Genomic DNA, 21,680 nt, shown 5'->3' on the forward strand with positions numbered 1-21,680 from the left:
TCTTGCTCTGACCTGGAATGAATAGGTGGAGGACGATCTGCTAACAAGCTCTCTAGGAAGCTATCATCTGTATCACTGTCTTCTTCTGTCTTACTCTGTCCTTCAGATCCTCCTTTCACCAACCTGAATGGATATAAGCGTTCTCCCTCTATAGTATCTATTCTCCACCTCTTCAACTGTGCATCCTACCCAGTGTCCTGATACGCCTTTGTTGCCCTTCTTATCCTTCCCTGGGTAGCTTCTCTTTTCTTCACCTTTGCTGCTCTCATCCATGCATCTAAAGCTTCAAATTGTGTTGGTCTAGGTGGAGGCTTCAGAGCATTCATCACTCACCTGAGCTGGTACAAGACCTCCATCGGAAAGGACCCATAATGAGGAAAAGCTAAGTCCCCCTATTTCTCAGTAATTTTGTGCCAATTTTGCAACCACACTATGGTATGGAGTCCTACATTGGTTCCCATATAATGTGCTGTGGTATCCTCTGGTGGAGCTTCTTCTCCCACCCTTGTTACCACTCCTGTATCACCTCTACACATAACGCGCAACACTTTAAAACATCTCATTGTAAAAGCAACTTATTGGGATCCAGAATTCGATTTTACCACTATGGGCGACCTTCAACCAACCCCAGCGCGGCGTTACACCAACCGACCAATCCCAGCGCGTCACAACTCCCTCCTTACAGTGACTCACCCTCCTTTACAATTTCTCTTCGCACACTTTCGCTCACACATTCACACACAAGTAACTGTATAACCAAAGTTATTAACTAAGTAGTTGCTTCCTACTACAACCACAATAACTAACAGTCACATAAACAAGCAATTGTCCGCCCGCTAAAAGATCGATAGAACACTCTCACAAAACATCCGCTGTGACCCCTACCTGGGTTGATCACCCAATCGCTGCAGTCTACCCCCGGTACCTGAGGCTTTCCACTGTGACGCTACTCTTCATTCACACAAACTTCCCTACAACAAGTGGATCATCGATAGCGCTTCACGACACCCACAATTCAACCGGACAATTACATATACAACTATCCCGGGATCTTGGACTTCTCTTGAGTCCGCTCACCAAACTTCCTGATCTGCATGTGTCCAGACCAGTAAACCAATTAACTCACACTCACTCAACATGCATTCTCACTTCGCAAGACAACGCACAAACAAAACATCACCGCAATCTAACACACCACACAGTTTCATACTCACTCTACCACTGCGTCCGATGCACCGTCAGCATCCACCAAACTCCATTGATTGCCGTTCCTTCGCCGTCTTCTACGCCGAGTCCAGAGCCAGAATTTCCTCTGCTTCTACTCTAGGTACCTCATTTCTCCTCACTTTAGAGACAAACCATCCTCTGCTACCATATGGTAACGCCAGACTTGGGCCTTGCCTTTTTAAATTTTATTTATTTATTTACAAAGTATTCTATAACGCGAACCAGACACAAGGTAGGGTAACAGAGCGCTTTACAAAGTGAGCAGGGAATGAATAGCACATTTGGTACCAACAAAACAGTCAAAAACAACTCAAATAAGTAACATCAAAAACATAATAAAGTTCGGGGGATAAAGGCAGAGTAGAGAACAGTTCTGCGAGAAGGAGTCAATTTGAGCTTGTGCAAGTCTTATCTTCGAGATATCAAAGGAAGAAGAGTATAGATGAGTTAAAAGTTGAAGCTGGCGTGGTGTTTATGTGGATTTTAAGGGAGGAATTTGCTCATCAGGAATGAGTTTGCTTACTTTTTGAAGAGGGGCGTCGAGGCAATTTTTCTGAGGAATGGCGGAAGCGAGTTCCAAATACTTGGCACCCCTCCCGAAAATGCTCTGTTGGAGGTTTTAGTCTTGTTGAACCTTGCAGGTTTCAAAAGTAGATTATCTGTGCTTCTAGAATGTCTGTTTCCTCCAGATAGTGTACGTTTTTGGACTAGGAACTGCGGGGTGTTGTGGTGTAGCGCCTTGTGAGTAATGCAAGCAATCTTTAGGTGAATATGAGCTTTATAAGGTAGCCAGTTGAGTGCCTTCAGGTGTGGCGATATGTGGTCAACTTTCCTCGATCCTGTAATGAGTCTTGCTGCGGCGTTGAGACAGGCTTTTAGAGGTGCGGTAGAGATTTTCAGAAGCCCTGAGAGGGTGGAGCAACCGTACTCCAGCCTTGAAATGACTAAGGCCTGAACTGGAGTTTTGAGTTCAGGGATCTCGATAAATGGCTTCATTTTTCTGAGATATATGAGGTGAAAGCGGGCATTTTTAGCCATCAAGTTAATGTGAGCTTGCATGATAAGGTTCTTATCCAGTGTGATTACAAGTCATATTGTGGAGTCCACCAATTTGGCGTGCAATTCAGAGTAGTGATCATTTTGGTCCATTCCTTTATTTCTTGTGAGTTATTGGTTGGAGTTTAAAAGAAATTAATTTTTTTGTGAATTTAGCTTGAGGAAGTTGGTTGTTAGCCAGTGTATGTTTTTTCAGAGAGCTAGATTCATTAACTTTATCTCTTCAATTGAGGTGATTTTAATGTAAAGTTGGGTGTCGTCCGCGTACATGTGGTAGGAGATGTTCGCCTGCTGTAGTAGATCAGCGAGTGGTTCGACATATAAGTTGAATAGTGTGGGTGACAAGGTAGAGCCTTGTGGTACTCCTAGTAAGTTATGTGAGGATAGAGAGAGGATCTTGTCGGTCATGAATGATTGTGTTCTATTTTCCAGAAAGTATTTGAACCATAGAAGGAATGTGCCAGAAAAGCCCATCCTGTCTTCTAGTCTTCTTAGAAGTTTGTAGTGGTTGACCGTATCGAAGGCTGATGAGAGGTAAATCAAGACTAGTAGGCATGTTTCATTGCGTTAAAGAGCTAAGAGGGCGTTGTCTACTATATGGCTGTTTCAGTGCTATGGCCAGGTCTGAAGCCTGATTGGTGGATGTTCAATAAATTGAAGTTTGTGATGTGTGGATTCAGGTGTTGCGGAACACATTTTTCCAAGACCTTTGCTAGCATGGGAATGTTGGTTATTGGTCGGAAGTTGTTGAGGTCGGAGGTGCTAGCTGACGGGTTTTTTTAGGATAGGAGTAACGTGGCCAGTTTTTAGGCAGTCCAGGATGTGACCTTGTGATAGCGAGGCATTAATGATCTTGGTCCAGAGAGGGGAGATGAAATGATAGATGTGGGGTAGGCACTTTGCTGGGACAGGGTTATTGAAGTGGTTGTTGAGTTTAGTAGTTGCTAGAATTTTGGTGATATCATTCATATCATACCATTTGAAGTTGGACCAGTGAGAGTTATTTTTGGGTAGAGACTGCTTATGTAGTACCAAGTTAGTGGCTTGACTGGTCTTTGGGGTGGCTAATTTGATTGCTGCCGTATTGAGTTCAAGTTGGAGGGAATTCGTTTTTGCTGTGAAGGATGTGGATATTCGTCACTACTTAGCTGTGAGGTTGATGTTAAGAGTAAAGATTTGGCCAATTTTTTCGATCGTTGATTCAGAATTTCGAAGAGTTTTTTTAGTCTATGTTTAGCATTCTCAGGTTCTGATTTGAAGAAGTCTTTTTTTGATCTTAGAATACTTTTATTGTATGATTTTCTTGCTTTTCGGAGTAGTTTCAGCTGGGGGGGAGGGGTGTTGCCTTCATTTCTGTTCAGTTGATCTGAGTTTGCATCTCTTCTCATTTAGGGCTTCGCTGAACCATGGGTTTTTGTCCTTGTCAGGAATTCTTTTGAGTTTTGGAGGTGCGGCATGGTCGAATATTTTGGTCATCGTGGAGTTATAGTGACCAGTGAGGGCAGTGACGTCTCCTATGTTGTTGGAGTGGATAGGAGCCTTCTCACATTGGGAGGCAAGCTTGTTCAAGTTGATGTTCTTTGTGTCTCTTATCCATTGTTTAGGTTTAATTTGTTGTGGAATAATTTTCTTGTTACGGGAATGGATTTGGAAGGTGATAATGTGGAGTGGTGTGGCTCACTGGTTAGAGGCGGCAGACCCGGAAGCAGGAGTCAATTTCCGATGCGGCAGGGTCGTGGACCAGGGTAAGCGGATTCGATAATTCTCCCCTTGGTGCCTACTCTAACCAGGGGTCCCACTCGGCAACTCTGGGGATTAGCTTCCCTAATCTCCACAACGGCCCCATCAACGCCGGGGATGCCTGGCTTCACCTTGGGGACTCCCAGTAGGGACCATCCCACAGGGAAAGCCAGGACGGGTTCCCCAGCGGTATACCGCGCCCGGATACTCCGGTAGTAATTGAGCGCATTACAAAACAGCTTATAACATAACATAACATAATGTGATGGTCTGACCAGGGGTAATCGAGATCGATTCAATAGTATTTACTTTAGAAATGAGCCAATCTAGCGTGGCACCTTTTGAGTGAGTGGGCTCTGAGACAGCTTGGATCAGGGAGTGTTCAGCAAGGAAGGTTTTAAGGGTGTTGACCTGCTAGTCCAGTGTGTTCTCCCAGTGGAGATTGAAATCACCAAGGAATATGTTTTTCGAGTGAGGGGACAATTTGTCGTGATGATTTCCATAAGTTGGTCTGTGAAAATGATGTTTTGTCCTGGAGGATGGTAGAATATATGTAATTTAAGGGACTGATTGCTTGATGAATTCACAGAGATCCCAAGGTATTTACAGGAGTCCAGGGGTTCCAAGTGAAATTTTGAGATGGTGAGGTCAGATCGATGTATGCAGGCTAAGCCTCTGCCTATTTTGTGAGGTCTGTCTAATCTAATGATGTTGAAGTCTGGGGGACCAGAAGGTCTAGGCATGAAAAGATGATTCCTTGAGCCATGTTTCAGTGAGGATAATTATGTCCATTTTCATGCTAAGGATGAGGTCGGCAATGTCAGAGACGTGTTTAGGGGCTCAGTGGCAATTTAGTGGAAGGCAAGAAATCTGGTTTGAGGGATTCTTTAGACTAGGCTCCTGGTTATCTTGGTTTTGGGTTATAGGGTGAAGATTATTCTGGTTTATTCCTCTATTGATTGGATGTGATGTTCTGCATGGGTTGATGGAGACTAGGCGGATAGCGTATTCCTCTTTGTCTAAGACATGGTCGGATGGAGATTCGTACAACCGTAACAGAGTTTGCATTTCCTGGTCCGTAATGGAATTTGAGAGATTTCGCGTGTGCAAGTATCGATTGTTTGGAGGCAGGGGGATAGTTTTTGTCACGTTGTTGACTGTCTTTAGAGAGTTTTGCAGATACTTAAGTTTAGTACGAGATTTTTCAGCAAGTTGTAAGATGGTTTTGATTCTAGGATAACGTTTTGAAGATTCCTAGAGGTGCTGTATGAGGTCTTGAGAAATTCGTGTTCCGTCTGCTGATGATGTGGGGAAGACAGGATATTGGGTGTTGAGGGAGTAATATTGATGTTGGTTCTCAAGTTAGTTCTAGTTGAGGATGATGGTGCAGTGCTTACTAAGGAGGGAGAGTTGATAATTTTTCTTTCACTGGATCTGGGTGCAGAACGGGGTCGATTTTCTTCAGGAGAGGGAAGGGTGGTGGGGGTAGCAGTAGTAGGGTCCAGAGAAGTGTTGCGAGAGAAGGAAGAGGATATTGGTGTAGTGCATGCTAAGGAGAGAGAGTTGTTACCTCTTTCATCGGTTCTAGGTGAGGGATGTTGTTGATTTTCTTCCAGAGAAGGATGGGCAGTGGGGGTAGTAGTAGGGGCCCTAGACGTGCTGCGCGATGTTGAAGATGTTGAGGGTGTCAGTGTGGTATATGATAAGGAGATGGAGTTGTTGCTTCTATCATCAGTTCTGAGAGATAGGGGTCGATGTTCTTCCGGAGCGGAAGGTGTGGAGGGGGGAGTGTTAAGGTCCCGAGAAGTGCTGCTTGCGGTAGATGGAGGTGTCCGTGCAGTGCATGGAAAAGAGTGAGAGTTGGCGTTGCTTCTTTCCACGGATCTATATGAAGGAAGGGGTTGAAGAGAGGTGCTGCGTGAAGTAGCAGAGGGTGTCAATGTAAAGGAAGGGGTTGAAGAGAGGTGCTGCGTGAAGTAGAAGAGGGTGTCAATGTGAAGGAAGGGGTTGAAGAGAGGTGCTGCGTGAAGTTCAGCTACGATGGTCTTTTATATGCCTACTAAAAGTTGTCGAGGAGAAGAAACACATCAAAATTATACTTACAATGCAGTCATGCTGTAAAGACCACAAACTCCACATTGCAAATGGATTGTTATTAAAAGGCCAAAAATAATTGGATATAGACACACCTCAAAATCAATGAATATAGGTACAGGAAAATTAATACAGAGCCAAATCTGCGCATATAATTGATTTGGCAAAAGAGACAGAAAACTATAAACTCCAGAATTAATACACAACCCAAGATGGATGCGGAGTCCAAATCCCTTTTCATTAGGAAAGAAAGCATGAAATCTCTTTCCCTACACTACTCTCATGAGTGATGCTTCTAGTTGGCTGCCCTATCTCAGTTCCCAAAGGTGTCAGCACGTGTAAACTTTTTTAGAAGTACTTATGTCAAATGGGTCAAATAGCTTAAGGCTATGGACCTTGTTCTTAGGATGCGCCTTCTTCTCCGAAAATCTAGAAGTCTGCTGTTTCTGTTCCTGCGCACAATACAAAAAGGATAAATTCACGTGACTAATCGTTTCACTTCTTTAATACACTGGTAGGTTTCCATGATTTCTTCATTGAAATCTTCTTCGCTTCTTTGACCTTGGAGTGTAGATAGGCCAAGCACAGACGATATCCTCCCTGCTCACTTCTCAGAATGTTCAAAGACATTCCAGTTATCTCCTTAAACTAAAATAATGAGGATACATTCCTTCTACCTTCAATGGGATGAAAACATACTGTTCTAGCACAAACAAAGATACATTTAATTAATTCTTCAGTAGCTGAAGAAGCAATACTGTAAACACCCTGCAGCTCGGGGCCTAGACTGCAGACAACTTTAACACACGATTACATGAATATGAATATAATGTCTCCATACACCTATAAATACAAAATAATTGTGCCTTCTAAGTATACTAGGTATCAACCAAAGAGGAAGGGAACGAAACAAACACTCCTACACCCCTCGAGAGAAATCCTGAAATCAACAAAGGAGTGTATTTGCAACAAAGAAAAAAGAAGAGCAAGCATGTATCAACATTCACGGTAAAAAATTACCTGTGAAAGAAACCAATTCAGGTTATTCAGAAGGCGCTCACCCTTCACCAATCACTTAACCAGCTCCGCAGTAAACTGGTGTTGCAGCACACTAGGGTGGCATGCGGCCACTCCTGGTGGGGCCCGATGATGAAGCATGTCATCAATTAGGTTGGTGAGTGAGGGCCTTCTGAATAACCTAAATTGGTTTCTTTCACAGGTAATTTTTACTGTGAATGTTGATTCATGCTAGCTCTTCATGTCCTCTAAGTATATGCAAAGTCCGTGTAAATGACACATTAAATTTCTTGGTAAACATGTAGAGTAAATGCATTTAAAACATAATACATGGTGCGATTAAAACATATGTAGGTACTTTTAAATCATGACTATGATGCACCCTTACAATTAGAGTGCTGTAGGCGCTTTATCAATTATTAATGTTTTGCGACTGGATTTCAGTAGCAAAACATTAGGACATACCAATCCACTTTGGTATTTGGATGGGACACCCTAAACATGTCCCTGTATTGGATTTCACACTTAATAAAAGTTCGCTCTGATTCCTTCCTTCATTTGTTTTTTCTTTGTCATTTCATGCATGTAATACCTATGCAATTTTAAAGAAAAGTGGTATGCATTTTGCACAATTCCAAAACTTGATAGTGGTATAAAGACCATTGCAGAATTAATGTTCACTACATTAGTTCCTTAATGTGACTTACGTACCAGTATGCTCTCCTGCCCCTTCCCTCTTTTCATTTTCATAAAATATTTTACCGATGTAGGGCCATATTATAGAAGTGCCCTGGAGGCGCAACTGGCATTTGCGCCCACTTTGGGCGCCCCAGGCTCACTTTGGTATTACAGAAGGGGCTGCAGATGCTTGTGCATCCCATTCTGCAATACTTAAAGTGCTGGTGCAAATACAATGAGGACATTGGTTCCTCGAGTTATAAACAATAAGCATATTCAGAGCTTTTTTATTCCTACTCATGGAAAATTAGAAGCACAATTGTAATGGACTGTATATTAAATATCTTCTTTTACCTGATGAAGCACATTAACCCAGTGGTTTCAAACATCAAGAATATCGCTCCTTAAAATATATAACACTTGGAGCCTGATTACGATGGGCTGCCGGTGGCGGGTTAACGGCCATCGGAAGGCCATTCACCGCCTACCAGATTGTGATGGTGGGCAGTGTGCTGAAGGGCGGAAAGCCCGCCCGGCACGAGTCTGACAGAAGCAATTGTTACGATTGCCTGTCTGAACCGCCCCCATCCTCAGAATAGTGGCAGTACCTAGCAGGCTCCGTCTACCAGATTAGGATGCTGCATCCCCACCGGCCTTTCCATGGCAGTTCAACCACCATGGAAAGGCTGGCAGGGATGTCCTTTAGGGGCAGGTTGTGGGCCCCCACTTGTGCAGGGGCTGGATGTTTGTGCACTTGGGGGTCATCTATGGTGCCACCCCACATTTTCCTGCACCATGGGGCAGGCACCGCATAGTGCCTGCCACATAGTGCAAGGATATGCAAACAGTGCATTCTTAACATTGCGGTGGGTGCTGCTGCCAGCAGTACCCGTCGCAATGTTAAACGTGCCATTTGCAGCCACTACATTGGCAGCCGCATTGTTTTGTCACTTGAGGGACAGCCGCCTTATAGGTGGCTGGTCCCAAACCACGAGAAGCTGGTGGAAGGACCGAAGTCCATCCGCCACCATAATGAGCCCCTAAGTTACTTATAGGAAGCAAACCAACATGATAGTATAGTTGACTATGTAGATTTCTAGTAAATTTAAAAAAAGGTCGAAACACCACAAAAACTAATGGCAAGGACTAAGATAAATAGCATGTTGGAGAAGAATTGCTACCACTCACACATACCTGCCAGTACTCCTGATGGCCAGAAACATGAATAAGTAGCAGTTCGATATTATTATAAGTGGAATGAAGAACACAAAGCAGCATAACATCATGGTATAACTCCTGTTTGACGATGACGAGTTTGTGTAGTCCCACGTGCAGGAGATCTTCAAACCCTCGGGCACATAGGAACCTAGTGAATAGGAAGCTGAAATCAATGCATTATCTAAATCGTAGCATCAGAACAAAAAACAATTGAAGAGCTATCACAACCAACATGTGGTACTTCATTTTATTATACATGAATTTGAACAGTATCATTGATCAATAATATCATCATGACCCATCTTTCCAGTGTAGAAATAATGGAATAATGATGAAGGCCCTTATTATGACTTTTATGCAAATGTGGATGCAAATTGTTCGGCTGCTAATTACTGTTTGGGCAGGGTGCGGTAAGTAGTGAGAGTGAAATTTACACACAATTGCGAATATGAAACCTGTTATAGCATGCAAATTGTGCAATAATGTACCTGTTCTGGGGTGCTTAAACCACCATTTTGTGTAATTTAGCACCACTCTTTTTATGCCAGGTTTTATCTGGTATGAAACAGCAGGTCAGACAAATGCTTCAGGTGCAATCTGCACATTTTTTAATCCAGTTTCAGGTGCAAACAGGAGATTACTTGCAAAATGGGATAATTTCTCATGTAAAAATAGTCATAACCATTTGTTAAATCCATGCAAATCAGTAGGTTTGGCCGGTAGTTCTAACAAAAGTAGTCACTGACACTTTGAAAGAGAGAATAGCGCTTATAATTAATTTGCCTATATTTTCTGACTTAACTAATGCCCTTCTTTCTGACTGCCCCCGTGTACTTTTTATTTTTAATGTGATAAAACACAGAATTCATTGATGATAGTAGTAGTAGTCATTTATTTGATCAATAATATGATCATAGACATACACAAATATCACAAAACATATAATGTTTCATTAGGATAAATAGGAACTAGAGAGTTTAAATTGGCATTATCTTCATAATCCTGTCCATCATTCGGAAGTAAAAATAATAAAATTATTGACCGTGTTTTCAAACTTTAGAAATCTAAAATAAACATAAAATGTCCCAGCATTAACCAGACAATTCATAAGTGTCATTTGACATTACAGTACCTCTAAATAACCTTGATAGCATACATTTCCAACATTTTCCATACTCTTGCTCAGCAGTAATATTTTTCCATTATAGACCTCTGCCACCGGGCATACAACAAATATCTTGATAATGCGAAGACAAGCCACATTTGTAGTATCTGATCTAAATTCGCGTAATGCATCTGCGGGACAAGAGAACGACAACAACCGACATGCCATGATAATCCATATATTTCTCGAGTTTGCATAGAGAGGACAGAAGAAGATAAAATGTTCTATAGTTTCTGGGCAGGAGCTACACGACTGACAGAACAGAGTTACTGTTGCATTCACCCAACTGCTTTTAATAGCATTCAGTGGGAGAACCCCAAACCTAAATTGTATATAAAGTGATCGTGCCTGAGGGGGTTCAACATCATCCATGCAAAAAATCAAACTTAAAACAACTTTTTACATTTAAAAATCTGGTAGTTAAAGTGCCCAGTGACCTTGAATCAGTGCAAGTAGAGTCTATAAAATTCCAGTACCTTTTTTTCAGCTGGGGATCCATTTTTTTCATAATGGACTGCAGATCTTCCAACATACTCCCCAACCTCAATTTTAAAAAAAACACTGTCTGTCCTTTTTAAACCAAACCAATCGTCCTGTTGGTCTATCAAGAATTAATAATTCCTCCACTGCGTCCTTAACTGGGATCTGGGTATTACTAGTCCAGAGTCGCATCCAGAAGAACTATAGTTACTTACCTGTAAACTGTGGTTCTCCAGTATTGGTGTCTTTCATAGATTCACATGCTTGAATATCCCCCGTCGTCGAAGTGGGAGTCCCACGGTACATAAAATAGCAGTCATATATGCATGTATACATGAAAAATATATCTAATAAAAATATACATACATATAGTGCAGTAAATTGTAAATTCTAAAAGTACCATAGAACATAATAGGCCCATTGAAAAGCCTAAGGGAGAACTCACTTTAGTAGCATATCAGAGTCATTATGTGTTGGATCACATTCCAGCCAATCAGGCTGTAGCCTCCTCTAGAACCTTCTCCTCAGAAGCCCAAGTCCTCAGATTTTCGTAGCACAGAGTAAGTAAAAGTGCCTGAGGAGAAGAGAGCCTCTGAGGGGAGGATGGGAGGGTCGCATGTGAATCTATGAAAGACACCAATACTGGAGAACCACAGTTTACAGGTAAGTAACTATAGTTCTTCTCCAGTATTAGGGGTGTCTTTCATAGATTCACATGCTTGAATAGAGTAGAAAGCAGTAAATGATCACATAAGTCATAAAGGTAATACATCAAGCAAAGAAGGTAAATATATATGGCAATAAGCACTAAATACCAAAAACATTATTATTAAAAAACAAAACCTTTATGACTGGAGGCGGGTAGCAACAGAGGCTCACCTTTACTGGAAAAGATTCCGCAGCACCGCTTGACCCACTGCCGCATCCGCGGCGTCTGTTGATTGCAGGCAGTAGTGCTTAGTAAAAGTATGGCTGCTCGACCAAGTAGCAGCTCTGCAGATCTGGCGTAAGGGTACCCCCGCAAAAAGGGCAGCCGAAGTAGACACTGCTCTAGTTGAATGAGCTCGAACAGGAGCAGGAAGGGGCTTTCCAGCCCGTTGGTGGCAGAAGGATATGGTAGAGGAGATCCACCTGGTTATAGTCTGCTTGGTAACAGGTTGTCCCTTGCAAGTTGGACCATATGCTACAAACAATTGATCCGATTTTCTGATAGGTGCAGTTCGTTGAATGTAGAATTTGAGACAACGTTTCAAATCTAATGAATGCAATGACCGCTCAGCTGGAGTTTGCGGAGCAGGAAAGAAAGTTTTCAGAATTACAGGTTCGTTGAGATGAAAGTCACTGGGAACCTTCGGGATGAACTTAGGATTAGTTCGTAATGTCACAGCCTCTTTGGAGAATTTTAGGAAAGGAGGCTGTATGGTAAACGCCTGGATGTCACTGACACGTCTTGAGGACGTTAAGGCGAGTAAAAGAGCAACTTTCCACGTGAGAAATTTAAGAGTTGCCGAGTGAATAGGTTCAAATGGTGGTAGAAGTAGTTGAGACAAGACCAAATTCAAACGCCAGGCAGGCGGAGGGCGACGGATAGGTGGAAACATCCTAAAAAGGCCCTTGTAAAATTGTTTAATGATCCTTGAAGAACATAAAGATGTGGAACCATCATGGCGGAAACGGGAAATCGCCGCCAGAAACACTTTAAGAGTTGAGTGGGACAGACCTGATTTTGCCAGGGATAAAAAGAAAGGTAAAATTTGTTCAGGTTTTGCAGTCATTGGGTCCAAATCCTTGGTGCGGCACCAGACACAGAAACGTTTCCACTTGAGTTGGTACGTTTTTATGGTGGAGGGAGCGCGAGCCCGCGCTAACACCTCCCTGCAGTCCTTGTCAATAGTTAAACGTGCAAATTCATTGTACTCAGGTTCCAGGCATGGAGTTGAAGGTATGCTGGATCCGGATGACAAATTAGTCCCTGCTGCATCGTGAGGAGGTGTGGCAGAGGATGGAGTGGCAACGGATCGGACTGCGAGAAGAGGAGCAGGTCCGTGAACCATGGACGTCTCGGCCACTTGGGTGCGATCAGGATGATGCGACAAGGTTGGAACCTCATCCTGTGTAACAAACGAGGGATCAGAGGAAGTGGAGGGAAAGCATAGATGAAATCGTTCGACCAATCGATCGAAAATGCATTCCCGCTCGACTCTCTGTGGGGATGCCGACTTGCAAAGCGTGGGCATTTCTTGTTGACAGCAGTCGCGAAAAGATCCATCCGTGGCTGGCCCCACCGCCGGAAGATGTACTCGACCGTGGGCTGATTGAGTTCCCACTCGTGATTGTCTGATGACGCTCGGCTGAGTGAATCCGCCAGAACATTGGCCACGCCTGGCACGTGAATGGCTGTGAGATGAATTTGACGTTGGATCGCCCAATCCCATATTTCTTGTGCCAGTTGAGAAAGTGGAAGAGACCTCGTGCCGCCCTGCTTGTTGAGGTAGTGCATGCTGGTGGTGTTGTCCGTCCTCACCAGCAAAGTGTGTCCCCGCACTAACCTCTGGAAAGATTTGAGGGCTAAGAAAATCGCCAAGAGTTCCAGACGATTGATGTGCCAAGTTCGTTGTATTGCTGTCCACTTCCCTTTCACAGACATGCCGTCGAGATGCGCTCCCCAGCCTTCTAGAGACGCGTCTGTCGTAAGCGTCAGAGTTGGGGGTTCGTCCTGGAATGAACGGCCCGCAGATATGTGTGGAGGGTGAGCCCACCACTCCAGCGCTTTCTGTATGCGAGGTGTTAAAAGGACCTTGTCCTCGAAGGACCCCGACACCTGTTTCCACTGCCTGTCCAGTTCCTCCTGGAGAGTCCTCATGTGCAATCTGCAATTTGGAATGAGGTGGATGCACGAGGATGCCATGCCAAGGAATGATTTGAACATTCGGACAGAAACGGACAGTTTTGATTGGAGGGAGCGCACCATCATTAACATGCGGTCCTGTCTTTCCTGGGAAACGAACACTTTTCCCTGCCGAGAATCTAGCAAGGCTCCGAGAAAATTTCTCCGTTGCGATGGTTGAAAGTGTGACTTCTGGCAATTGATTGAAAGCCCCAAGGCGTGGAAAAGGGAGACGCAAACTTGAGTGTGCTGCTCCGTCTGGTGAAAAGTGCTTGCCTTGATGAGGCAGTCGTCCAGGTATGGGTAAAATTGGATACCTTGGAGACGTAGGAAGGCAGCTACGGGTGCCAAGATCTTGGTAAAAACCCTTGGTGCTGAGCGGAGGCCGAATGGCAGGACTTTGAATTGGAAGTGTAGCTGCCCGACCGTGAAGCGGAGATACTTCCTGTGTCTGGGGTGGATTGGCACATGGAAGTAAGCGTCCTGAAGGTCGATTGTGGAATAGAACTCGCTTGGATTGAGAAAATTCAGAATTTGGATCAGAGTTAACATCTGAAAAGTTTTTGAAATTAGAAATTTGTTTAGAGCTCGTAGATCCAATATTGGACGCCATTCCCCCGACTTCTTCTTGACTAAGAAAAAGCGGGAATAGAACCCCTTGCCGCGTTGACCTTGCGGCACTAGTTCGATGGCTCCTTTTTTGATCATGAAGTTCACCTGGGCCAGAAGGTCCTTGAAATGAGGGGGTGGTGGCCCCGAAGGTGGATGATTGGGTGGAAATTTTGTGAATTCCAGGGTATGTCCTTTGGATATAACGTCCAGGACCCATTGGTCGGAGGTGATTGTAGACCATTTGTAAAAGTATTTCGAGATGCGACCTCCAAGATGTACGGTCGGCAAAAGGAAGGGTCTGAGGCAGTCACTGCTTTTTGGTGTTTGATCCACCTCTATAAGTGGATTTCCTTTGGTAAGGCCTGGAGGTGGATTGTCGAGTTTGAGATTGATAGGCACCCCGCTGTCTGTTATCGTTGTAGGTTTTGAATGAACGATATTGACTTGAGCCACGAAAAGTAGAGGAGCCTCCGCCTCTACCCCGTGCACCCCGAAAAGGCCGTTTCTTGTATTGTAGGCTCGCCAAGGATTTCGCAGTGTCAGTGTCCTTTTTTATCGCCTCAAGGGCATCATCCACATGTTTGCCAAACAATAATTCTCCGTCATAAGGTAAATCTAGGACTCTTGCCTGTACTTCAGGACGGAAAGTGGTAGAGCGCAGCCAGCCTTGACGCCTCACGACTGCAGCCCCCGCCAATTGTCGAAATCCCGTGGAGGAAATATCGAGTGCACACTCAATGATTTCAGAAGAAATCAACTCTCCCTCGTGAATAATCGCCTGTGCTTCTGTCCGGATTGCCTCAGGCAGCTGAGGAATCAATGCAGCAATCTCGGACCACATCTGGCGGTCATAACGGCCCAGTATAGCCAGAGTGTTTGCCGCCCTCACTGTAGTAGCCGCCATGGTCGTGAATTTCTTTCCTATGGAATCCAATTTGCGGCCTTCCTGATCAGGAGGAGACGTGAGTGGCGTTGCAGGATTGCGCGATCTTTTTTGCGCAGCCTGAGTAATTACCGAATCTGCCTTCGGTTGAGACACCAAGCAGGCCGGAGAAGACGCCGGTGCTTTGTATTTCCTGTCCAATCTGGGTAAGACCGCAGGAACAGAATTGGGACGTTCCATCAATTTAAGGCCTTCCTTCCAAATATATTCCACGATTGGTATAGTGTGGGATTGCCTTTGTGAGATGTCTTTAAAGTCATATAGAAAGCAATCACTTTCATGCTGTTGTTGTTCGACTTTGAGATGAAACCGCTTTGTAGCCCGGATCATCAAATTGTGGAAATGTGCCATGTCCACTGGGGGCGAATGTAGAGGCGAGGTGGGCGGAGTGGAAGGTGTTTGAGCCCTATAATCGTCCCACTCAGCCATGTCGGCGTCATTGTCGTCGTCATCTGTGTCGTGAGGATCCGGATCCTCGTCGCCAGTGTCAGGGCGAGCACCATCCGGTGAAGCCGGTGAAACTGGTGTAGGTGCCTGAGGAAGTTGCGGTTGAGGCTGCGGAGGAGGCAGTGGTGCTGGAGAAGCAGGAGTAGAAGAAGGAAACCTGCGGTTATAATCATCCAGCATGTGCTGAAGGTTCATCACCAAGGACAGAGGTATCTGGGTAACAGGCTCTGAAGGCACCGGTTCGGACGTATCAACAGGAAACAAGTCAGTCCCATCTTCGACATTGTCCACCACATCACCCTCGTCACTATATTCCTGGCACTTAATGTTCAAATCCGAAGGACTTGTTGCCTGTTTAAATAATCCTTCCACTTCCGAATCGTTTCCGGATTCTTCCTCACCAGACTGGAATAATTTGTCTGGAAGACGAGCACCACTCCTCACAGGACTCAGTTGGATGAGTGGTATGGTCCGCAAAGAAGAAGCAGTAACCACTGTGTAGATGGAAGCCGTCTTTGGTAGAGGTTGGTGCGACGCCAACGAGCCCGTTGGCGTAAATGTGGCACCGTCAGCAACACCCTGAGGCGACTTGGACGGGATTTTCTTCGTCGACGAGGATTCCTTGCCCGTCGACGGGCTCGTCGACGGGAGCGGGGCTTTGTTCGTCGACGAGAGTGGAGCTTTGGCCGTCGACGACGAAGGCGTCGACGGTATGAGAGTCGTCGACGAGGCCGTCGACGAAGTAATGCTGGTCGACAGAGACGTCGTCGACGGGGGCACCGTCGACGGGCCCGTCGACGGGGTGCTGGGTGGAGGCTTGGTCTTCGTCGACGATGGATGCGCCGACGATGGATGCGTCGACGGCTTCGTCGTCGACGGGGCGCTGAGTGGAGGCTTGGTCTTCGTCGACGGTGTATGCGTCGACGGCTTCGTCGTCGACGGTCTATCCTTGACGGTCGTCGACGAGATCTTCACCACTGAAGAGATGGGTCTCACCTTCGAGGTCGCCGTCGACGAGGTGGTCGTCGTCGACGTAGCGCCGGTGGACATGGAACATGTCGTCGTCGACGTGGAGGTGGTAGAAATGGATTTCGTCGACGCTGAAGACGTCGACGGGCGCGACGACGAGCCCGTCGACGAGCCAAAACCAGATTTCTTACTGGTAGGTAAGGCTTTGGGCGCAGACGTCAGAGAACCAGGTCCCGTAGACGTGCCCTGAAGCGAATCCTGTGGGGAGACAATCCTAGAGGACTCCAACAGTCTACTCTTCTTGAGAAAAGGAGAAGGAGCCTCGGTCTCAGACCCACGCTTCTGAGAGGACTTTGAAGCAAAAGATGACAGGCTCTCCACATCAGAAACCACAGACTCCGAAGTCCTCAACTTCTGTAGCCACAGAAGGAGACGGGCCTCTCTATCTCTCAGAGTCTTAGGAGGGAAAGTGCGACAGTACTTACAGTTTTTCACCTCATGGTCTGGGTAGAGACAGTAAATGCATTTACTGTGTGGATCCTCGTGGAAAAGGCGCAGTTTACCACATGAAGGGCAGGCTTTAAACAGAGATTTCTTGTTTGAAGACATTTTCTTGAAGAAAAAACAGGTAAAGTTGAAGAAAACTGAGCAGAGCTCAGGGAGACTCCCTTCACACGACGTTCGGTAGAAAATCTGAGGACTTGGGCTTCTGAGGAGAAGGTTCTAGAGGAGGCTACAGCCTGATTGGCTGGAATGTGATCCAACACATAATGACTCTGATATGCTACTAAAGTGAGTTCTCCCTTAGGCTTTTCAATGGGCCTATTATGTTCTATGGTACTTTTAGAATTTACAATTTACTGCACTATATGTATGTATATTTTTATTAGATATATTTTTCATGTATACATGCATATATGACTGCTATTTTATGTACCGTGGGACTCCCACTTCGACGACGGGGGATATTCAAGCATGTGAATCTATGAAAGACACCCCTAATACTGGAGAACATAAGTACCTTAAGAACAGCTATCTGGGTGATAGATTTTAGGCCAAGATCAAGGCGTAGTGGTAGTAATGGCATATTCACTGGGAGATTAATGATCGATCTTAAGAATTTATTTTCTGCAACTTCTAACTCTGGTTGAGATACTCCAGCCCCCACAATTCGGCCCCATAATGGGCCGCACCCAACCCTTTGGCCCAATGTATTTCTAGTATGGGAGAGATTGGGCAAAAGGTTGATTGTTTGACCCTCTTAACTATTGAACGTTCCACAGTCCAAGTGCTGGAGTGTGGGCACGCTCTTCTGGATTTGGGGAGTCCATGCCATGTTGTTTCTGATTCTAACTCCCAGATAATTGAAGACCTTGACCTGCTCTAATAGTTGGGTGCCCAGCCTAAATTTCCCCTCGGTGGATTTGAAGGATTAAAGACCACAAACTTTGTTTTAGAACAGTTTATTTCAAGGCCCCAGTCTTTGCAAGCTGTTGCGAACCTAAGTTAAAACTTTCTGAATGTCCATTGGCTTTTTAGAGATGAGCAGTGTGTCATCTGCAAATAAGCGAGAGGGAATTAGTTTCCCGCTAATTTTTGCTGGTCACCTCCATAGTCATAAAGATCATTAATGAGCCCGTTCATATATAAGGTAAACAGGGTTGGGGCCAATTGATGATAGTTTGTTTCTGATGCTGGGAAGCCTCTTACTTCCTTTACTTCTCTGGACAACTGTCAATGCGGGTGGATATGTGATGTAAACCCATGCACCGTCCTGTACACATACACAAATGTATGCAAGCATTCACTCAAAAGAGCAAAGTAACTGTTTTTTGTCAGGAACAACAGTGGGAGCAGCACTGCCTATTGACAGTGCGTGGTGCAGCTGTGAATGAGTCTATATGCCATCACTGTTATCAGAAGCAGAGTTCGGATTGAGTCTGGTGTTATAGGAGCTCTCAGTAAGTCTGGGTAAATCAAAATCCGAGCTGAGAATGAGCCAGCGTATGAGGAGCAGAAGACTTAAGGCTGTTATTATGAAGAACAGTGCCTGTGGCAATTCTATATATTGCAAGCTCCTGAGTCTGTTTTCTTTACAAAGGCCAGAGAGCAGAGCGGGAGTGGTATTACAAGGGACTGAGCTCAGGTGAAAGTCTCTTTTTTCAAGAGGAGGACTTGTACCACTTCTGTGGACTATGAGGAGCAAAGTTCTGCGTTAGTATGTTATGACCAGGAGCATGCTTCAGATGGCATTAACAATTGTCAAGAAGGGTTGTGAAGTTGTCTAAATTTCCCCCACAAACCTATTTATTTATGAAAAACACACTTCATTTGTGAGGTCCCATGTTGGGCAAAATAATTTCTGAATATGGGGGGTTTCAAAATGCTTTATTATTGCCAGATCCCCTTCACTTGAATTTCGCTTGTGAGTATCTATTTTTTATCTAGTTGCAAGGAGAATGTATGTGTAGTAAGTATGCAAACCAAACATGTGCAACTTGTAGGTGCATCTAATCATGCGACAAGATGCACGCTATCCATTTTCTTTTTATTTATTGTGCAATAGCGAAGATAATGAGTGTGTGATAATGGATTGATTTAATTTGATTTTGATTTGATTCATATAAAGTGCACTGACACCAAAGGCTTTCTGGCACAGAAAGAATCATATTTAACAGAGAAACAGGAAATGTATACTAACAAAATAAGTGACTCTTGAATGCCTTTCTGAAACTTGCCCTCGGTTTCTATTGGCCCGCTCTTCCTGTCCAGGATTTGATATTCTTGATTTCTTGAACTGTCTGCTGCTGATTTTTTCTTTCTCTTTCTTCTTTTTCTTATTGTATTTCTTTTTATTTTTTTCTGTTCTGTGAAGTGTTTTCTTTTTTTACTTTGTAATTTTACAATTTGCATTTAAAAAAAGAAATAAATGTTAGTAAACAGCACCAGGGCAGAAACAGAACAAGGGAAGAGGCAGGTCATCTCTTCTTCCCCAGTCTGCACAAATTGTTTTCTAAATGAGGAAATGTTTGAACTCGACTTTTCAGTATGAAGACAACCTCCCACAACCCATTATTGAAATAAAGTCACAACATATCAGAACATAAACAAAAATCCAGAACATAAACAACTCAACACCAGAATACAAGACCGACTCAACAAACAAGGAGGTGGAATTGCCATTATCTACAAGGACACCATACACTGCACAACCTCCTCAGATGACTCAACCCCAATAATGGAGCACCTCAAATTCCAACTCCACACTGACAGATAAAGCACCATCAGAGGCACCCTCATGTACACACCAACAGTACCTCGCCCCAGCTTCTGCAATGCCACCTCTGACCATATCACCCCGGTCGCCATACACTCTGAGTACTGCATCTTCCTAGGGGATCTTAACTTTCCCCTTGACGACCTCAACAACACCAACATGGCCGACGTCTTGGAAAGCATGAGCAACATTGACCTGAACCAAATGGTCACTGACCCCACCCACATCACAGGGCACACTTTTTGACCCTATTTTTACGTCCAGTGACAGAGTCATGTACAACCACATCTAACAGCTCACCTGGACCGACTACCACAGAGTCCACTTCTTCATCTCTGGATCCACCAACACTGGCACTATGCCCTCCTGCTTTATGCACAGAAAATGGAAAAAGATTTCAAAAGACCAACGGAACAATGCTCTCAGCTCCCACTGCTCAAACCAAACATCCAACCCAGAACAAGCCTAATGGATGATGGAATGCGCCAAAACAGTCCCCCCTGCCAAGCAAGCCAAACTCAAAGACCATGCCCGACGAACAAGCTGATTCCCCGAGGGCCTGACGACTACCAAGCTCAACTGCCAGCAGAATGAAATTGGCACACCAGCAAAAAAACAAGAGAACATACTACCTTCAAGACAGCACTCAACCAGTACCACCACCTCCTGAAAGAAACAAAGAAGAACACTCTAGCAGACCGCATAGAGGCCAGCACAAACCACAACAAGGGGCTTTTCACCATCGTGAAGGAGTTCTCCAACTCAGCAGCCACCAGGAACAACATCAATCCCTACCAACAACTGTGTGACGCCCTGGCCGACTTCTTCCACAATAAGATCTCAGCCATCCACGAAAATTTCAAACCCCAACCCCCTATCACTAACAATATCAGCCTGCTCACACCCACAAACACAAGCCCTACTCACCTGTTGGACCATCTCACATTTCAGGCCACAATCTCTATCATGAACTCCGTTCACTCATGAGCACCCATGGACCCTATCCCCACCTCATTTTCAACCTCGGGAGGAAGGCAATTGGCGATGAGGTCAAGAAAGCCCTGAATGCTTCGATCACCACCACCTTCTTTCCCAAGAACTGAAAACACGCCGAAGAGAGGCCCCTCCTAAATAAACCATCTGCTGACCCAGCAGAACCAAAGAACTACTGGCATCTCCCTGCACCCATTTCCGGTGAAGGTTCTCGAAAAGCCAATCAACCAGCCACTTAACAAACACCTTGAACACAACAAACTCGACCCACCCAATTCAAATTCCAAACCAACCACAGCACAGAGACGCCCTCATGAACCATGGTGGAAGAGCTGCCCTCATCCTTCTGGACCTGTCTGCCACCATCGACACTGTCTTCCACCAGATCCTGATCAACAGACTCCACCACGTCAGAATCCAAGAAGATGCCCTCAAATGGATCGCATCATACATCATCAGAAGGACCCAGAGAATCTGCCTCCCACTGTTGAGCCCAAAAATATCATCTGCAGCGTCCCACAAGGATCTTCTATCGGCACTAGCCTCTTCAGAACATACATGGCCTCCCTAGCCAGCACCATCAGATCGCAAGGTCTCAACATCATCCCCTAGGCCGAAGACACCCAGCTCATCCTTTCTCTGTCACAAGACCCCTCTACCACCAGAGCCAACTTCCACAAATGTATGAGGAACATTGCTGACTAGATGAGGGACAACTGTCTCAAGCTCAACACCGACAAGACGGAAGTCCTCATCTTTGGAAACAACCGTTTGCCATGGGATGATGAACTAGGCCCATACCCTGCCCGCAACCTGGACATTATATTGGACAGCAAGTTATCTGTGCAGAAACAGGTAAACATAGTCTCATCTGTTT

General features: G+C 44.9%; 1 protein-coding gene across 1 annotated transcript in view; it reads right to left on the bottom strand.

The window, feature by feature from the left end:
- LOC144820239 (melanopsin-like) overlaps positions 1-21,680 on the bottom strand; it is a 992,733-nt gene that overhangs the window by 505,325 nt on the left and 465,728 nt on the right. Inside the window, exon 4 of the mRNA XM_078677835.1 lies at positions 9,007-9,178. Within this exon, the coding sequence (XP_078533961.1) occupies positions 9,007-9,178 (172 nt within the window). The remainder of the gene's footprint in view (positions 1-9,006; positions 9,179-21,680) is intronic.

This window comes from Lissotriton helveticus, chromosome 2_1 (assembly GCF_964261635.1).
Source record: "Lissotriton helveticus chromosome 2_1, aLisHel1.1, whole genome shotgun sequence".
NCBI classification, from domain to species: Eukaryota; Metazoa; Chordata; class Amphibia; order Caudata; family Salamandridae; genus Lissotriton; species Lissotriton helveticus.